The sequence below is a fragment of the Centruroides vittatus genome, unplaced genomic scaffold, assembly GCF_030686945.1.
Source record: "Centruroides vittatus isolate TY-2023 unplaced genomic scaffold, ASM3068694v2 contig_420, whole genome shotgun sequence".
In the NCBI taxonomy this organism is placed as follows: domain Eukaryota; kingdom Metazoa; phylum Arthropoda; class Arachnida; order Scorpiones; family Buthidae; genus Centruroides; species Centruroides vittatus.
The window spans coordinates 203,101-217,208 of record NW_027122228.1 but is presented as its reverse complement, the minus strand read 5'-3'; the positions used below and the strand labels follow the sequence as shown (position 1 = coordinate 217,208).

The 14,108-nt window shown below is 45.3% G+C and overlaps 2 protein-coding genes across 2 annotated transcripts; both read right to left on the bottom strand.

The window, feature by feature from the left end:
• Positions 1–681: 681 nt before the first annotated feature.
• Positions 682–1,650, bottom strand: LOC136976736 (uncharacterized). Its single transcript, XM_067272096.1, has one exon. It carries the CDS (start codon positions 1,648–1,650, stop codon positions 682–684), a length of 969 nt encoding a protein of 322 aa, XP_067128197.1.
• Positions 1,651–8,660: 7,010 nt separating this feature from the next.
• Positions 8,661–9,869, bottom strand: LOC136976734 (uncharacterized). The gene has a single exon (XM_067272094.1). It carries the CDS (start codon positions 9,867–9,869, stop codon positions 8,661–8,663), a length of 1,209 nt encoding a protein of 402 aa, XP_067128195.1.
• Positions 9,870–14,108: the final 4,239 nt, after the last annotated feature.

Sequence of the window (14,108 nt, the reverse complement as noted above, 5' to 3'; positions counted from 1 at the left end):
CTCAGCATCCTCCAAAATTGACATCATATACTCTATCCATTCTTTCCATATCACACTTTCCTGAGCTATCACTTTTAATTCTAGTTTTTTCATAATTAACTACTACTTCTCTTTCCTCCATCTTATTTTAACTAACAATACTTAGTAAACAGAAAATTCTATCTTACAGTCTGTCAGAGTCCAAAATCCAAATTCAGAGTCCAGAGTCCAGTTTCAAAGTCCAAAATCCAGGTAAGCGAAAATCCAAAGTCCAGTCGCCAAAATTCCAACACCAAAGTGGGAGAACACCAACCAGAAGAACCAAAGTCCAACTCCAGCAGGAACAACGGCCGAAGTCGAAGACCAGTCGAGGAAGCACCAGCAGAAGAGCAGGAACCAAGGCACCCAAGGCAGACGACGAGCACCCAAAGCAGGAACACCAGGAACAGCGATCACCCAAAACGATCCGGCAGCATCCGATCCACGGAACGACGTCGACTTCTCGGTTGGGCTTACAAGATTAGATGACTATCTACTCAGTAACTTTGTCTGACTGACAAATACTGATCTTGGTCAATAAGGCCGAGAAGCGATATCTGGCTTGACTGGGAACTGTCAAGTCTTCTTCTTCTTCTTCTTTGTTCCAGTTTATATGGAGATTTTAGCCTGTTGGCCTTTTCTCCGATGTACACCGCTTGACGATTATACGAAGCGGTTGGAACGATATATGAAACGTTCTAAAGCTTCCACGTGCTGACGAGGAGGAAGGTCGACGTGAGCCCAGTAAATTGGAGTGAGGGTTTGGACTAATGTTAAATCTATTGATAAAGTGCGACCGAGGTCTTGACGGGCCTCCTTGTACTTTGGACAAGTAATCCAAAAATGGCGGGATGTTTCCAGAGCGCCACAGTTTGGGCAGTCGGGAGAGACACAAAGACCTCTGGAAAAGAGAAACCCATTTAGCGGGGCTGTATCGGTTCGAAGGCGGGCCAAGAGAGTTTCGGCGTAGCGAGACGAGGCGTACGAATATGGCCAGGGAGCAAAAGGCCGGAGGTGATCCCGACCTTTTTGTCTAAGACTAGTAGACCAGGAATCAATGTAGGTGTTGATAATAATATCGCGTGTGGCCCGGATTAGATCGCGTGCCATGAGGGGCTGCCTCCAGGAGCCGGATGGATTGTCTTTTCTTGCCGCCTTGTCTGCTGCTTCATTGATTTGAATGCCGACATGTCCCGGGATCCACCCAATCTCGACTGCCTGGGGGTGCAGACTGATTTCGGCTGCTAAGTCAATTATTATTGCTGGGGATGAAAAATTAACATTACCCACCGCCTGTATGACAGATTTGCTGTCTGAGAGAATGACAGTCGGATTGTCGAAGCTGGAGCTGATTTGCAATGCTCGTTTTATTCCTAGAGCCTCTGCGCCAAATACGCTACAGTGCTCATGAAGGAGCCAAGTTTCCCGGAGTTCGTGAGCCGGGAAAACTATTCCTATCGCCGTACGGGCACTGGATTTGGAGGCATCTGCCCCCAAGAGGCATTTGCCCTGCCAGGACGACTCCAGAAGCTCCTGAAAACGAGCACAATTGACCTCCGGAGGGTCAGTGGTAGAAAATGATAACTCGTCGAGGCGAAGATGAGGAAGAATGCTAACTGTGCTCGGTGCCATATGCGTTTGCCGATAGAGGCGAGTCATTGGCAGACCCTCTCGGCGGAGATGGGATAAAACCCGGGAAACGTATGGACGCTGGTACAGGCGCCAATGATAATATTCCAAACAGGATGCCGTGAGAAAAATTGAGTGAAGGGGGCTAAACGGACCTCTGGAAATTTGAACGATAGCGTGGGACATCGCTCTTTGGCGTATTTTTGTCTGTAATGGGATGTAGCCTGTTTCAGCATAAAGCGAGATAAGGGGGTAGACTTAGGAACACCCAACGCCGTGCGAAGAGCGGTGTGTATTGGTTTTTCAATACGACTAATCGTGGTAGGAGGAGCGCCATCAAGAATAGGAGCACCGAAGGTTGCCATAGGACTTAGAACCGTGTATACTAGACGAAGAATGTCAGCTTTTCTGGCGCCATTCCGGCGCGAGGCGAAATATTTTAATAAGGAGCTTGCGCGAGTAAGTTTCGATCGCAGGAAGGTTTCGTGTACACGCCACGTAAAGGTCTGGGAGAAATGAATACCTAAGATACGTAATGACGAACGTTGGGGGATGATTCCCGATTTTAGTGACAGTGTTATTGGTGGGCGGTGGATTTTCGGAGAGAAATCTATAGTTGCACTTTTGGTGGCTGAGAATGATAGGCTCCATGTTGTTGCCCAGTGTTCGAGGTGGTGAAGAGCCGTCTGAATGCGGCAAGCGGCTTGGGAAGGGCTAGTGCTTGTGGTTAGAAGATAAAGATCATCAGCGTAAAGAATTGCCGTTACATTGGCTGGGAGTGCTGTCCATAGGTCCGCCATATAAAAAGTGAAAAGGACAGGGGCGAGAACGCTTCCCTGCGGAACGCCATGCGGAAAGGCGTGAGGTGCTGATAAAACACCCCGCCAGCGGACTTGGAATGAACGATTGCGGAGGAACGATGAGATCCAAGTGAGCAACCTCCCTCTGATGCCAAAATACTCCAGTTTTGCCAGGAGCCCCTCCTGGCACACTGAATCATAGGCCCCCTCTAAATCGAGGGCGACCAGATAGACCCAATGGCGTCTCGCTCGGGCTACTGCTATATGATGGTGTAGTACCACTAGCGCTTCCTCCACTCCTCGGTATGGGAGAAAGCCAAAGTGGTGACTATGAAAGAAGTCGGTATGTACGACCAGGTTCAAGATACGATACAGAATCATCCGTTCGAACAGTTTGGTGATGTGAGAAGTTAGGGAGATGGGCCGATACGAGGAGCAAGACGTCGCTAGGCGGCCTTGTTTTGCTATTGGAATAATGATGGCTGAAGACCAATCTGGGGGACAGGTCCCAGAGATCCAGATATCGTTCAAACGGTCCAGTAAGATAGAGAGACCCACGGAGGAGAGAGCCCGTAACGCTAGGGCCCTCACCCCGTCTGGACCTGGAGTAGTTGATTTGATTTTGCGAAGAGCGTTGTAGAGTTCTATCTTGTTGAATAGACTATCATCAATTATGAGAGGCCTCTGACGAGGGGTCCCTAGAGGAGCGAAAAAACCCGTCTGACGGGCTCGCCCGAAAAAGGACGCTAGGGCGTCTGCTTGTTGTGTTGGAGTTAAAAGAGTATCCGAGGTCTGAATGATGTTGTGGGTCTCCTCAGGCGCCTGTGGGGTCCTCAGGCGACGAAATATCCGGTAGAGAGTGGACTGGGATGGAGGGGAGGCGCACAGGCGCCCCCACCACTCCCGTCGAGATTGGCAAGATTTTCTTCTGAGTAGCGCCCCATAGAATTTGTACCGGTACCACCAGTCGAGAGAAGCTAATTTGCGTGCTTGGCGGAAAGCACGACGTTTCTTTGCTCTTATCTGGCTGCATTCAATGGTCCACCATGGTGGTTGTCCCGACTCGGGGAGAGAGCGGAACGTGGTATTGGCCGCCACCGCCTTTTGGAGATGGTCAACAAAATCCCGATAGGAATCGGGTTGATTTTTATCTGAAGACCAGCTCTGGTCTAGGTAGCCGGAGTATTTACTCCAGTTTGTAGTATGGTGTAGGCGTCGAGGAATCTGCACACGATGGGTGCCCGGAATTGTGATTGTAATGAATATTGGAGCATGATCACTAGTGAGGGTGTCTTGACTTGGTTGCCATATTGTTGAGCCCAGTAAGTCTGGGGAGCCAAAAGATATGTCAATGGCCGATGAGCCGTTGGGATGGAAGTGGGTCGGTTCCCCTGTATTCCAGCAGCATACGTTCGCTGATGAAAGCCAATCGAATAATGCCCGAGCCTGAAGCGTCAGGGAGGATGCATGAGGCATCCCAATGGGGATGGTGTGCATTCCAATCCCCACATAGGCAGAGGCGACAATCGACTGGTAAGAGGTCATCCAGTGGAAATCCCTGGATTTACTCCGTGAGGAGCATATACGTTGACTAAAGTTAGGGGGATCCTGTTATGAACACTTGGGTCTCCTGAACCTCTATACCTGTGATGGCGGCGGGTTGTGGCGGGCTGGCCACCGATTGGCTATAGCTGTCAAGAGACCTCCCCCCTGGGTTGAGGGGTGGTCCCGACGGAACAACGTGAACCCCGGGAGAGAGAAGGTCGATTCTGGCGTCAGCCACGTTTCCTGGATAAGTAATACATCGGTCTCTCGCAACCATGGCAACGCAAGAGGAGATCACGTTTAGGGCGTATACCTCTCGCGTTCCACTGCACTATACGGAAGTTATTCTGACTTCCAGCCATGTTAGACATTTGTTGGTTGAGTTTTTGACTGATGTCTATGTATTTTGGCCTGTTCGGCCGGGGAAGTAATGTCTAAGTCATACAGAGTGGTTGCTCTAGATGGGCCAGCGGGATAAGGTAGGTCTATATCAGATTGCGGACCGTCTGTGTCTGATGTAGCCGAAGCGGCCGCTTGACGAGGTTCTGGACCTTTTTTCTTTTTCGGATGAGAAGGTTGTGCAGTTGATCTTGACTGTTGGGATGGCTGTTTGAATGGCAATGGTGCTGCCATCGGTTTGTCTGTGCTTGGCTCGCGTTCGGATATGTAGACCTCCTGGTCTGGAGTTGTGGGGTAAGATCGAAGTATTTCGTGGAGGTGGCAAATTTCCGCACGCAACGCCTCAACTGTGGATTCTAGTTGAGAGATTCTTTTTGTCAAGGTCGGTTGGTTGGTTGGTTGGTTAAAGTTTATTGGCACAAGGGCCACACAGGCCAAGCTGCGCCACAACATACGGTATATATATGTACATAAATAACAATAAAAATGAACAAAACAAAAAACAAAAAACCAATAACAAAAATATACAACAGTTAAACTGTGTATAACAACAACATGTATATGGATATAAATAAATAAATAATTAAATTTCTTTATAAATATTTGTAACTTTTAGAAAGTTCAATAATTTATCAACATTTGGCCTCTGGCCCAAAATCTCTTTAAAACTTGCATTTCCAAAATGCTGCCTACGAATCCGTTCAGAGGCGATGCAATTGCTCAGTATGTGCTTAACACTTACATTACAGTTGCAATACTGACATACAGGCTGGTCATCACCCTTCAAAAGGTATTGATGAGTCAGTCGAGTATGTCCAATTCTCAAACGAGTAAGAATGACCTCAGATCTCCTGTCATAAGGTTTCTTCTGTGTCCAATTTTCTATCACAGGTTTGATCTCGTGTAGTTTATTGTGGACTTGTGCGTTCCACACATTTTGCCATCTCTCCTCTAGTCGTTTTTTAACAACTAGCTTCAAGTCACCTCCTTCAATATGCATTGTATGCTGAGAAGGACTTGCTGACTTTGCAGCTGCGTCAGCTTCTTCATTCCCTCTTATACCTACATGGCCTGGGACCCAACAAAATTTTATAGAGAAATTCCTCGCAAAAAGATGGCAAATCAGCTTACGAATTTTAATCACTATGGAGTGAAAACTAGGTTCATACGAGATCAAAGCCTGAAGTGCACTAACTGAGTCAGTGTAAATCACGCAGCAACGATGACCTTTCCTATTTATATACTTTAGGGCTAAATAAATAGCCTGCAACTCCGCAGTAAAAATGGAAGACTTCGGTGCTATTTGCTCTGCCACGATTTCATCCTGGCAAACAAAGGCTAAGCCAACATAGTCATCCGATTTAGATCCATCTGTGTATATAGGAATTAAATTCCTGTCACGATGTTGAATTTCTGCGAAGTGCTGTCTATAAACGTAGTCTGGGGTGGTTTCTTTTAGAAACTGCTTTAAGCTTAAATCAACGTTTATCACAGGAATTGACCAAGGTGATATATTATCGACCTCGACCTGCGAAATGTTGCTTGTGTCCAGGTCAATCGTGCTGCTTACATTCTCCATTCTTATGTCAAATGTAGGGACACTACTTGGGCGAGCTGCAAATAATCTCCTCAGCTGACTATCTGAACAATCAGCTAAAAGTTTATTTTGAGATCTCTGTTTAATGTAATAAAAAAGAGACAACTGTTCTCTCCTAAGAGATAGTGGAGGCTCATGAGCATCCACATACAAACTTTGTACAGGAGAAGTTCGAAATGCACCAGTGCACAAACGCAATGCTTGATGGTGGATTGGATCCAGCATCCGAAGAGTAGATTCACGTGTAGAGCCATACACAACGCACCCATAGTCCAGCTTAGAGCGAACAAGGGCCCTATAAATCCTGAGCATAGAACATTTGTCTGCTCCCCAGGATGAGCAGCACAATACCTTTAACAGGTTTAAAGCTTTTAAACATCTACTCTTCAAATTGCGCAAGTGTGGTAAGAACGTCAATTTATGGTCAAACACGACACCCAAAAATTTTGCTTCGTTGACCATTGGGATTTTAACCCCATTTAGGTGAATTTCAGGGTCCAGGTGCAAACCACGCCTTCGGCAAAAGTGGATGCACGAGGTCTTCTCTACGTTAAAACTGAAACCATTGGTCTTGGACCAATTGTCTATTCGATTTAAGGAGGTTTGCAGTTGTCTCTCAATAAAACCCATGTTACTAGACTGACAGGAAATCTGAAAGTCATCCACATACAGAGAGTGTTTCACACTGGGAGGAAGACAGTTAGTTATACTGTTAATTTTTATTAGGAACAGAGTTACACTCAAAATAGAACCTTGAGGGACACCCTCTTCTTGTGTGAAAGGCCTAGACAAAGTGTTGCCCATCCTGACTTGGAATCTTCGATTCTGTAGGAAGTTTTTTATAAAAATTGGCAAATTACCCCGCAATCCGAATTTGTGCAGATCACGGAGTATCCCGTATCGCCAACAGCGATCGTAGGCCTTCTCTATATCGAAAAACACAGACACTAAGTGCTGTCGTCTAATAAACGCTTCGCGTATAGATGTTTCAAGGTTTACTAAATTGTCTGTGGTACTTCTGTTCCTACGAAATCCACTCTGATGTGGTGAAAAGTAGTTCTTTTCCTCTAGGAGGAACATCAAACGTCTGTTGACCATTCTCTCGAAAAGTTTGCAGAGACAACTAGTCAGAGAAATTGGTCTATAATTAGAGGGATTCTTGCAGTCTTTACCTGGCTTGGGAATGGGAATAATAATTGATAGCCTCCAAGAGTCAGGGAAAATACATTCTGTCCATATTCTGTTAAACAGATTCAGAAGGTTACTAAGGGAATTGCCTGACAGATTTTTAATCATGCTGTAATGGATTTTATCCGGGCCTACAGCAGTATTCCCCGAGCGAGAGATTGCAGTACATAGTTCTATTCTGCTGAATGGCACATTATATTCCTCATCAGATAGGGAGTGGAAGTTTAGATATTGTTTTTCAGTTTGGACTTTATAAGCCTGAAAATCCCTTGTATACATAATATTGCTGGATGAAGACGAAAATGTTTCACCCAACAAATCAGCAATACCTTTTATGTCACTGATTATTGTGCCATTACTTTCCAGCATGGACAGAGAGTGAGAAGCATATTTTCCATTAATTTTATGGATTTTATCCCAGACTGCTTTTGAGCTGGTGGAAGATGTTATGCTAGAAACATACTTCCTCCAAGAGTCCCTTTGGCTTTGCCTTCTTATTTTTCTGGCATTAGCCTTTGCTTTTTTAAAAGCAACCAAATTGTTAGCAGTGGGGTATCTTCTGAAAATCCCCCATGCTTTCTTTTGCTTTTTAAATGCTACCTCGCAATTCTGATCCCACCATGGTTTCGGATGTTTTGGATATCTGGTTGACGTTTTCCCCATTGTTTTTTCGGCTGCCTGAATAATACTGGAAGTGACAACTTCTACTGCATCATTGATATCGGCAGTATTGACCATTTCCTCAGTGATATTAGCCAAAGAGGAAAATGCAGGCCAATCTGCCGTTTCAAATTTCCAGCGTGGTGGACGGGCTGTTTCACAGCTTCCTCTGCCTCTATATTTTAAAAATATTGGAAAGTGGTCACTGGAAAGTGGATTAGATCCAACCTCCCATGTAAACGCTGAAAACAGATTTGGACTAGCTAATGTCAAATCAATGGCAGTAAATGTTCGTGTTGGGGCGTGGAAGTATGTCACTTCTCCAGTATTAAATAAATACAGTTGGTGATTGCCTATAAATCTCTCAATGGCCCTGCCTCGACGGTTAATGTCGGGACTGCCCCACATTGGATTGTGGCCATTGAAATCACCAAGTAGAATAAACGGAGTCGGCAGTTGTTCAACCAAGTCATCCAATTCATTTTCATTGACTCTGACATCTGGTGGCAAGTATATGGAACAAACTGTGACAGTTACTCCAATTGAAATTCTGACTGCCACAGCTTGCAGTTCTGTTCTTATTTGTACTGGTAAGGAAGGGATGCGGTTTGAAACCAGTACAGCCACACCTCCACTAGCGCGGGTGTGGCTATCATCATCCTTACGGTAAAGATCAAATCCTTTTAAAGAAATTTTTTCTCCAGGTTTTAGATGTGTTTCCTGGAGTGCCACGCAGAGAGATGTGGTAGATGATGTCAAATGTTTAACGTCAGAGAAGTTGTTGCGGAAACCACGACAGTTCCATTGGATTATTTTATAATCCATTATGTGGTTGAGGCAGCATTCTTTGCGAGGGTATCCCTCTTTAATTTAACAGGCGGTCTCTCTTTTGGAGGTGACATTGGTTTTTTTACCTCCACATTATTCTCTTCATCAGAGATATCAGAGAACTCGCTCACAGACTGAGTCTCTGATTTTTTAGCTTTAGAGAGAGCTGCTTTCACTCTCTGTTTGTTTAGTGGGTTCTTATTAGCCTTTTTAGAACCCACATTTCTTGTTATTACCCCTGTTTTAGGTAGGGGTGTTTTGATCTTCTTGCTCTCTTTTTCTGGTGTTTGGGTAGATGGCAGTATTAAACATTTCGCATGGCGTGTAAAGGATTCACTTGGAGAGACAGAGATATCTGTTTGAACTGCACAAGTGTTTGTGGATTTCAAGACAGCAGCATAGGTCTTCTGCTTCAGTGGTGCACTTGAAGTGACCATGCGGCGAGCCTCTGGGTAAGGTACGTTGTTGACTGTTTTCACTCGCTGGATCTCTTTCTCTCTCTGCCATGCAGGGCATTTTCGGGAGTAGGCAGGATGGGCATCCTTGCAGTTCACACAGCATGGGGTAGTTTTACATTCGGTACTCTCGTGACCTTCCGTCCCACACTGTGCGCATACGCTTTTCCCTCGGCAAGATGTTTGTGAATGTCCAAATCGCTGGCATTTAAAGCAACGCAGCGGATTTGGAACATATGGGCGAACTGGGCAGCGTAGATAACCAGCTGTAATAACAGATGGCAAAGTCGGTTTATTAAATGTCAGAATAAGATGTTTTGTAGGAATCAACTTGCCATCCCGACGAATGGAGATGCGTCGGACAGCAGTGACGCCTTGGTCTGAAAGACCGATCTGGATATCTGATTCATCTTCAGACATCAGATCGATCTCAGATATCACACCACGTGATGAATTCAAACTTCCATGTGGTGTGACTGTCACTTCAATTTCTCCTAAATTCTTAGTAGCTAAAAGTTTTGCCGATTGTTGAGGTGAGGCAGTTTCTACAAGTAGGTCTCCTGACCTCAATTTCTGTGTTTTCTTCAGATGCCCAATGGTTGATTCGAATAACTTCTGGATCAAGAAAGGGGAGCATTTTGACAGAGGTTTTTCTCCAGTAGCATGCACTATCAAGTAGCATGGCTGGCTGGAAATGTTTTGATTTGTATTTTTTGGCATGTCTGGATTTTTTGGGGTTTTAGAATCCATATTTAAGATTAGATATTCAGCTCCTAGTGACCCCACCCACCATGGGGCCCAACAAGGGGATGCCGTCACATGAGAGGATCCCATAGACCGTCACACCAGGGTTTCCCAGGAGCTATACCCTCACAATGCAGTCGAGAAGAGCACACCTTGTCTGATATGTCCGCCCGGTCTGCATCGATCGGTTGACTCCAGGCCGAGGTCAAGAATGACTCAACGACCAGCCGATTGACTCAAACGGAGCCTGATTTGAGCCTCCCGTTTATCCGAAGCAGGGGCCAAAGCAGTGTGTTGGGGACGGTATGTTGCCCCTCAACTACCAGGATCCCCCTTTCCGGCATACGGGTCACCACGCACGGCAAACACGTGGGTGGGCGTTCAGATCCCAGGGATGGTAAAGAAGAGTTACTAAACCATCTCTGGGAGGTCCCCTCACCACGGACAGGAACCCACATCGAGGGGTTTGTCAAGGTCGGGGAAATTGTCTGTTGGCTTTTAGGGGGACGCGGGTATACTTTTGTTCCTGCCGAGGGGGCTGGCGAGAAGCCGTCTCATTTTGTTTCGGCTTTGGTAGTGAAGCCACTTTCGCATATGATGTGGGTTGGCCGCTTTGCGATCTCTTTGCGTCCTGATAGGAACATCGGCGGGTGGTGCATTGTTTTAATATTCGAGCCTCTCTCTGGTAATATTGGGACAGATACAGATACAGATACAGATATATTTTATTAAACAAATACCAATGGGTACATTCCCGGTGCCGTTAAAACATAACCGGGTGAAACAAAGTAGTACATGGAATAGTTATGTACAATATACAAGCAATAAAGACAATGTAAGGTATACAAAAGGATAAACAATAATACACTAAACATGGATACAGAAAGTAGAACAATAAACACAATATACAGGGTTACAAATAATTAAACAAAATACAGTGTACAAAATACAGACAAATATACAATAAACACAATATGATACAAAATACAAACACAATACAAGTAGTAAACACAATGCACAGAAATGCTAATGATTAAACGAAAACAAAAGTAAAAAAAAAACTACAAATAATAAGTTGTAAAACTATGTACATAATGCAAAAGATTAAATAGTAAACAAAATAGTAATGAATACAATTAATAAGACATAATCACCATATACAGGAATACAAAACGTTGAACAATAATCCCAATGTACGGGAACGCAAAATAGTTAAACAATAAACGAAGTAATAATACTAATAATAATAATAATAATAAAATACACTAAGTACAGTGGTACAAAAGTAGGTGCAAAGAGCAGTTACCTGGGCAATGTGACACAGGTAAAATAACTGTCTATTAAGGTCTTAAGGGCCTTATAGGTGTCTTCGTAAATAAAAATTTCGTGGCAGTCGTTGGGCCACAATTTGCCGTGGGCTTCCAGCAAGATCTTTAGGTGAAGCCTTTGTAGCTCCAAAGCGGGGCAGTCAAGAAGGTAGTGGGTAGAGCTGTCTTCCACGCCGCATAATGGACAGTTGGTGTCGGGTGCGTTTTTGAATCTGGCCAAGTAGGAGTAGAAATTCCCGTGGTTAGTCAGGAATTGGCTCATTCGTTGATTGGGGCTGTACCACTTGCTTTTAATAAAGTTGTTAATGTCTGGAATGAGCCTGTGGGTAGTGGGGTGCCTCCGATCATCCCAATCCTGTTGCCAAAGGGTGAGAAGATGGTCCCTGAGAATTAACTTGGTGTTGTGGCTGCTGAGTTTGCTGTATGCCACTGGTAGATCAAGATCGGTGCTGGCGGACTTGGCCAGTGAATCAGCCCTCTCGTTTCCGGTCGTGCCCTGATGGGCCCTGGTCCAGAGGATGTGATATAGGTTATTTGAGGTGAAGATGCCTCTCTGGATATTGTCTGCAATGGGATGGAGTGTTTGCTTTTTCAAAAGAGAGATTGCCGATGCGCTATCGGAAATTATAGCTATGGTAGAGGAGGAGTAATTGTTGGAGGACCAGGCCACAGCCATATGGATGGCAAAAAGCTCTGCCTGCAGAACGGAGCAGTTATCGCCGAGCCTGTAACGCTCGTAGGTGATTTCAGTATTATTGTTGTAGGCTACAAAGCTACAACCAACGTTGAGGCCGGTCTTCGAACCGTCGGTATATATTTGAAGGTCCGTTTGGTTAGGTTGCAAGAAGTTGATTTGAATAGGTATGGCGGGATTCCTTGAGTTAGCAATGGGAATATTTTGCTCGAGGTCTTCGCTGTTAACGGTGAGGCCTTCTGTATTTATGTTGTGGCCGTGCTTCAGTTGCCAGAGGATGGAGGATGAAATAATATATTTGTCAATAGGCGGCTTTTTTGCGAGGACTTGTAGCGAAACGTTAGGAGTGGTGGAGTAAGCCCTCGTGATGTAAATGAGGGCTCTACGTTGTGCGGCCACCAGCTTCCGTTTTATGTGTACCTTGGGCACGGCCCAGCTCCAACTGCTGCAGGCATAAGTGATGATGGGGGTAAAGATCTGGCGGTAGATGGTATCCATGGCCTCAGAGGCCAGCCCCCAACGCTTCCTCGCAACACGTGCAAAGGCAGTGAAAATTTTTCCTGTACGATCAGTGACATAATCGATATGAGGGTTCCAGAGTAGCCTGTAGTCAAGAATGACACCCAGGTATTTAATTGTTTTCTTGACAGCGATGGAATGGTTACCCATTTTGAGAGTGGGCACCCTGCGGTACAGATTAGGTTGGCCAGGCTTGTTGAAGACGATGGCATTAGTTTTTGCCGCATTAAAATGTAGTTTATTATCACTTCCCCAGGTAAGGATGTTGTGCAATACTTTGTTACCGAGGCCCTCAAGAGCGGCGCGAGAACGGCCCCCCACGAGCACTAGGGCGTCGTCGGCGTAGGCTGTGATATGATGTTGGCCAAAGTCCTGAGTGAGAAAGCTATTGAAGGCTATATTCCAGAGAACCGGGCCACAGACAGAGCCCTGAGGGCATCCGCGGACCACGTTTCGGTGGGCAGTGTAGTTTCCATACTGCATCGTAGCTGTCCTGTGGTTGAGGTAATCCCTCAAAATATAATAGATGTTGGCTGGGCAGTGAAAGTCTCTCAGGCCCTGAAATATCCTAGGCCACCAGGCGGAGTCAAAAGCTTTCGCGATGTCCAAGCTTATCGCCAGGACATACTTATAACTCTCGAGAAGGTTATTGATGTTGTCTACTGCGTCCTTGATGGCGTCTTCTGAGGATTTTTGCGGCCGAAAGCCGAATTGAGAGGTATGGAGCAGGTGGTTTGTTTCGATGTGCCATATAAGCCTATTGTTGAGAAGTCGTTCCAGAATTTTCCCCAGTACGGGGAGGAGGGATATTGGTCTACAGTCTTCGGAGTTGCCGGGCTTTGGGACAGGTATTATCTTGGCATGCTTCCAGGTATTCGGAAAGATGCCGTGTTTTAAACAGGTGTTGTAGAGATCGAGGAGTTGGAATGGAATGATACTCCAAAGTTTCTTTGCAAGCTCGGGGGTAATGTCGTCGTGTCCCGGGGCCTTGCGGTTGCGGAGAGTATTGAAGGCATTTTCGATTTCATGATAGTGAAAGCTCGGTGAATCGTCGGTATTGATAGTGGTGTAAACATTAGCCCGAATCCTTTGCTGAGTGTTGGTGTCAAGATCGTCCCGATCCCGAAGACAATAGCTATCGATCTTTTTGTTTGCCACCTGATAGAAGGTTTCGCCCGCAATGTTAGAATGCAGAATTTGAGATTTCCTTAGTTTGCCAGTACACAGTCTTGTAATAAAGCCCCATGGATTTTTAGCAGCGTCAGCACAATATTTACTCCAGGATTCTCGTTTTGCTTTTTTAATTTCGTCTTTATAGGTATTCAGGTGCTGGTAATAACGTTGCTTAAGGGCGTCACGAGTAGGTTGTGTGCGACAAGTCTGATATTCTTTTCTTAGATGGATGTTAGTTTTTCTGAGGTTAGTCAATTCCTCAGTCCACCATGGCACGGATTTTCTTTTATTAGCACACTTAGGAATGTACAGATTGCATGCAGTATTGATGATATTAATGTTCTGATTGATACGACTTCGGGCTTCGGTGCTGTTATCACAATTGTAGTCAACGAGATTGGTTTGGAGGAAAATTTGTAAGTCCGTCCAGTTTGCTCTTTTAATATTAAACTTCGGCTGTTGGTGAGTGGTATCGTCAGGGCTGACGCCAAGGGTGAAGGAAATAAAGGCATGGTCATCGATGTTATCGTC

Coding starts and splice junctions, on each gene's coding strand:
- LOC136976736 (XM_067272096.1), bottom strand. CDS start 1,650: ATGGCACCGAGCACAGTTAGCATTCTTCCTCATCTTCGCCTCGACGAG.
- LOC136976734 (XM_067272094.1), bottom strand. CDS start 9,869: ATGGATTCTAAAACCCCAAAAAATCCAGACATGCCAAAAAATACAAAT.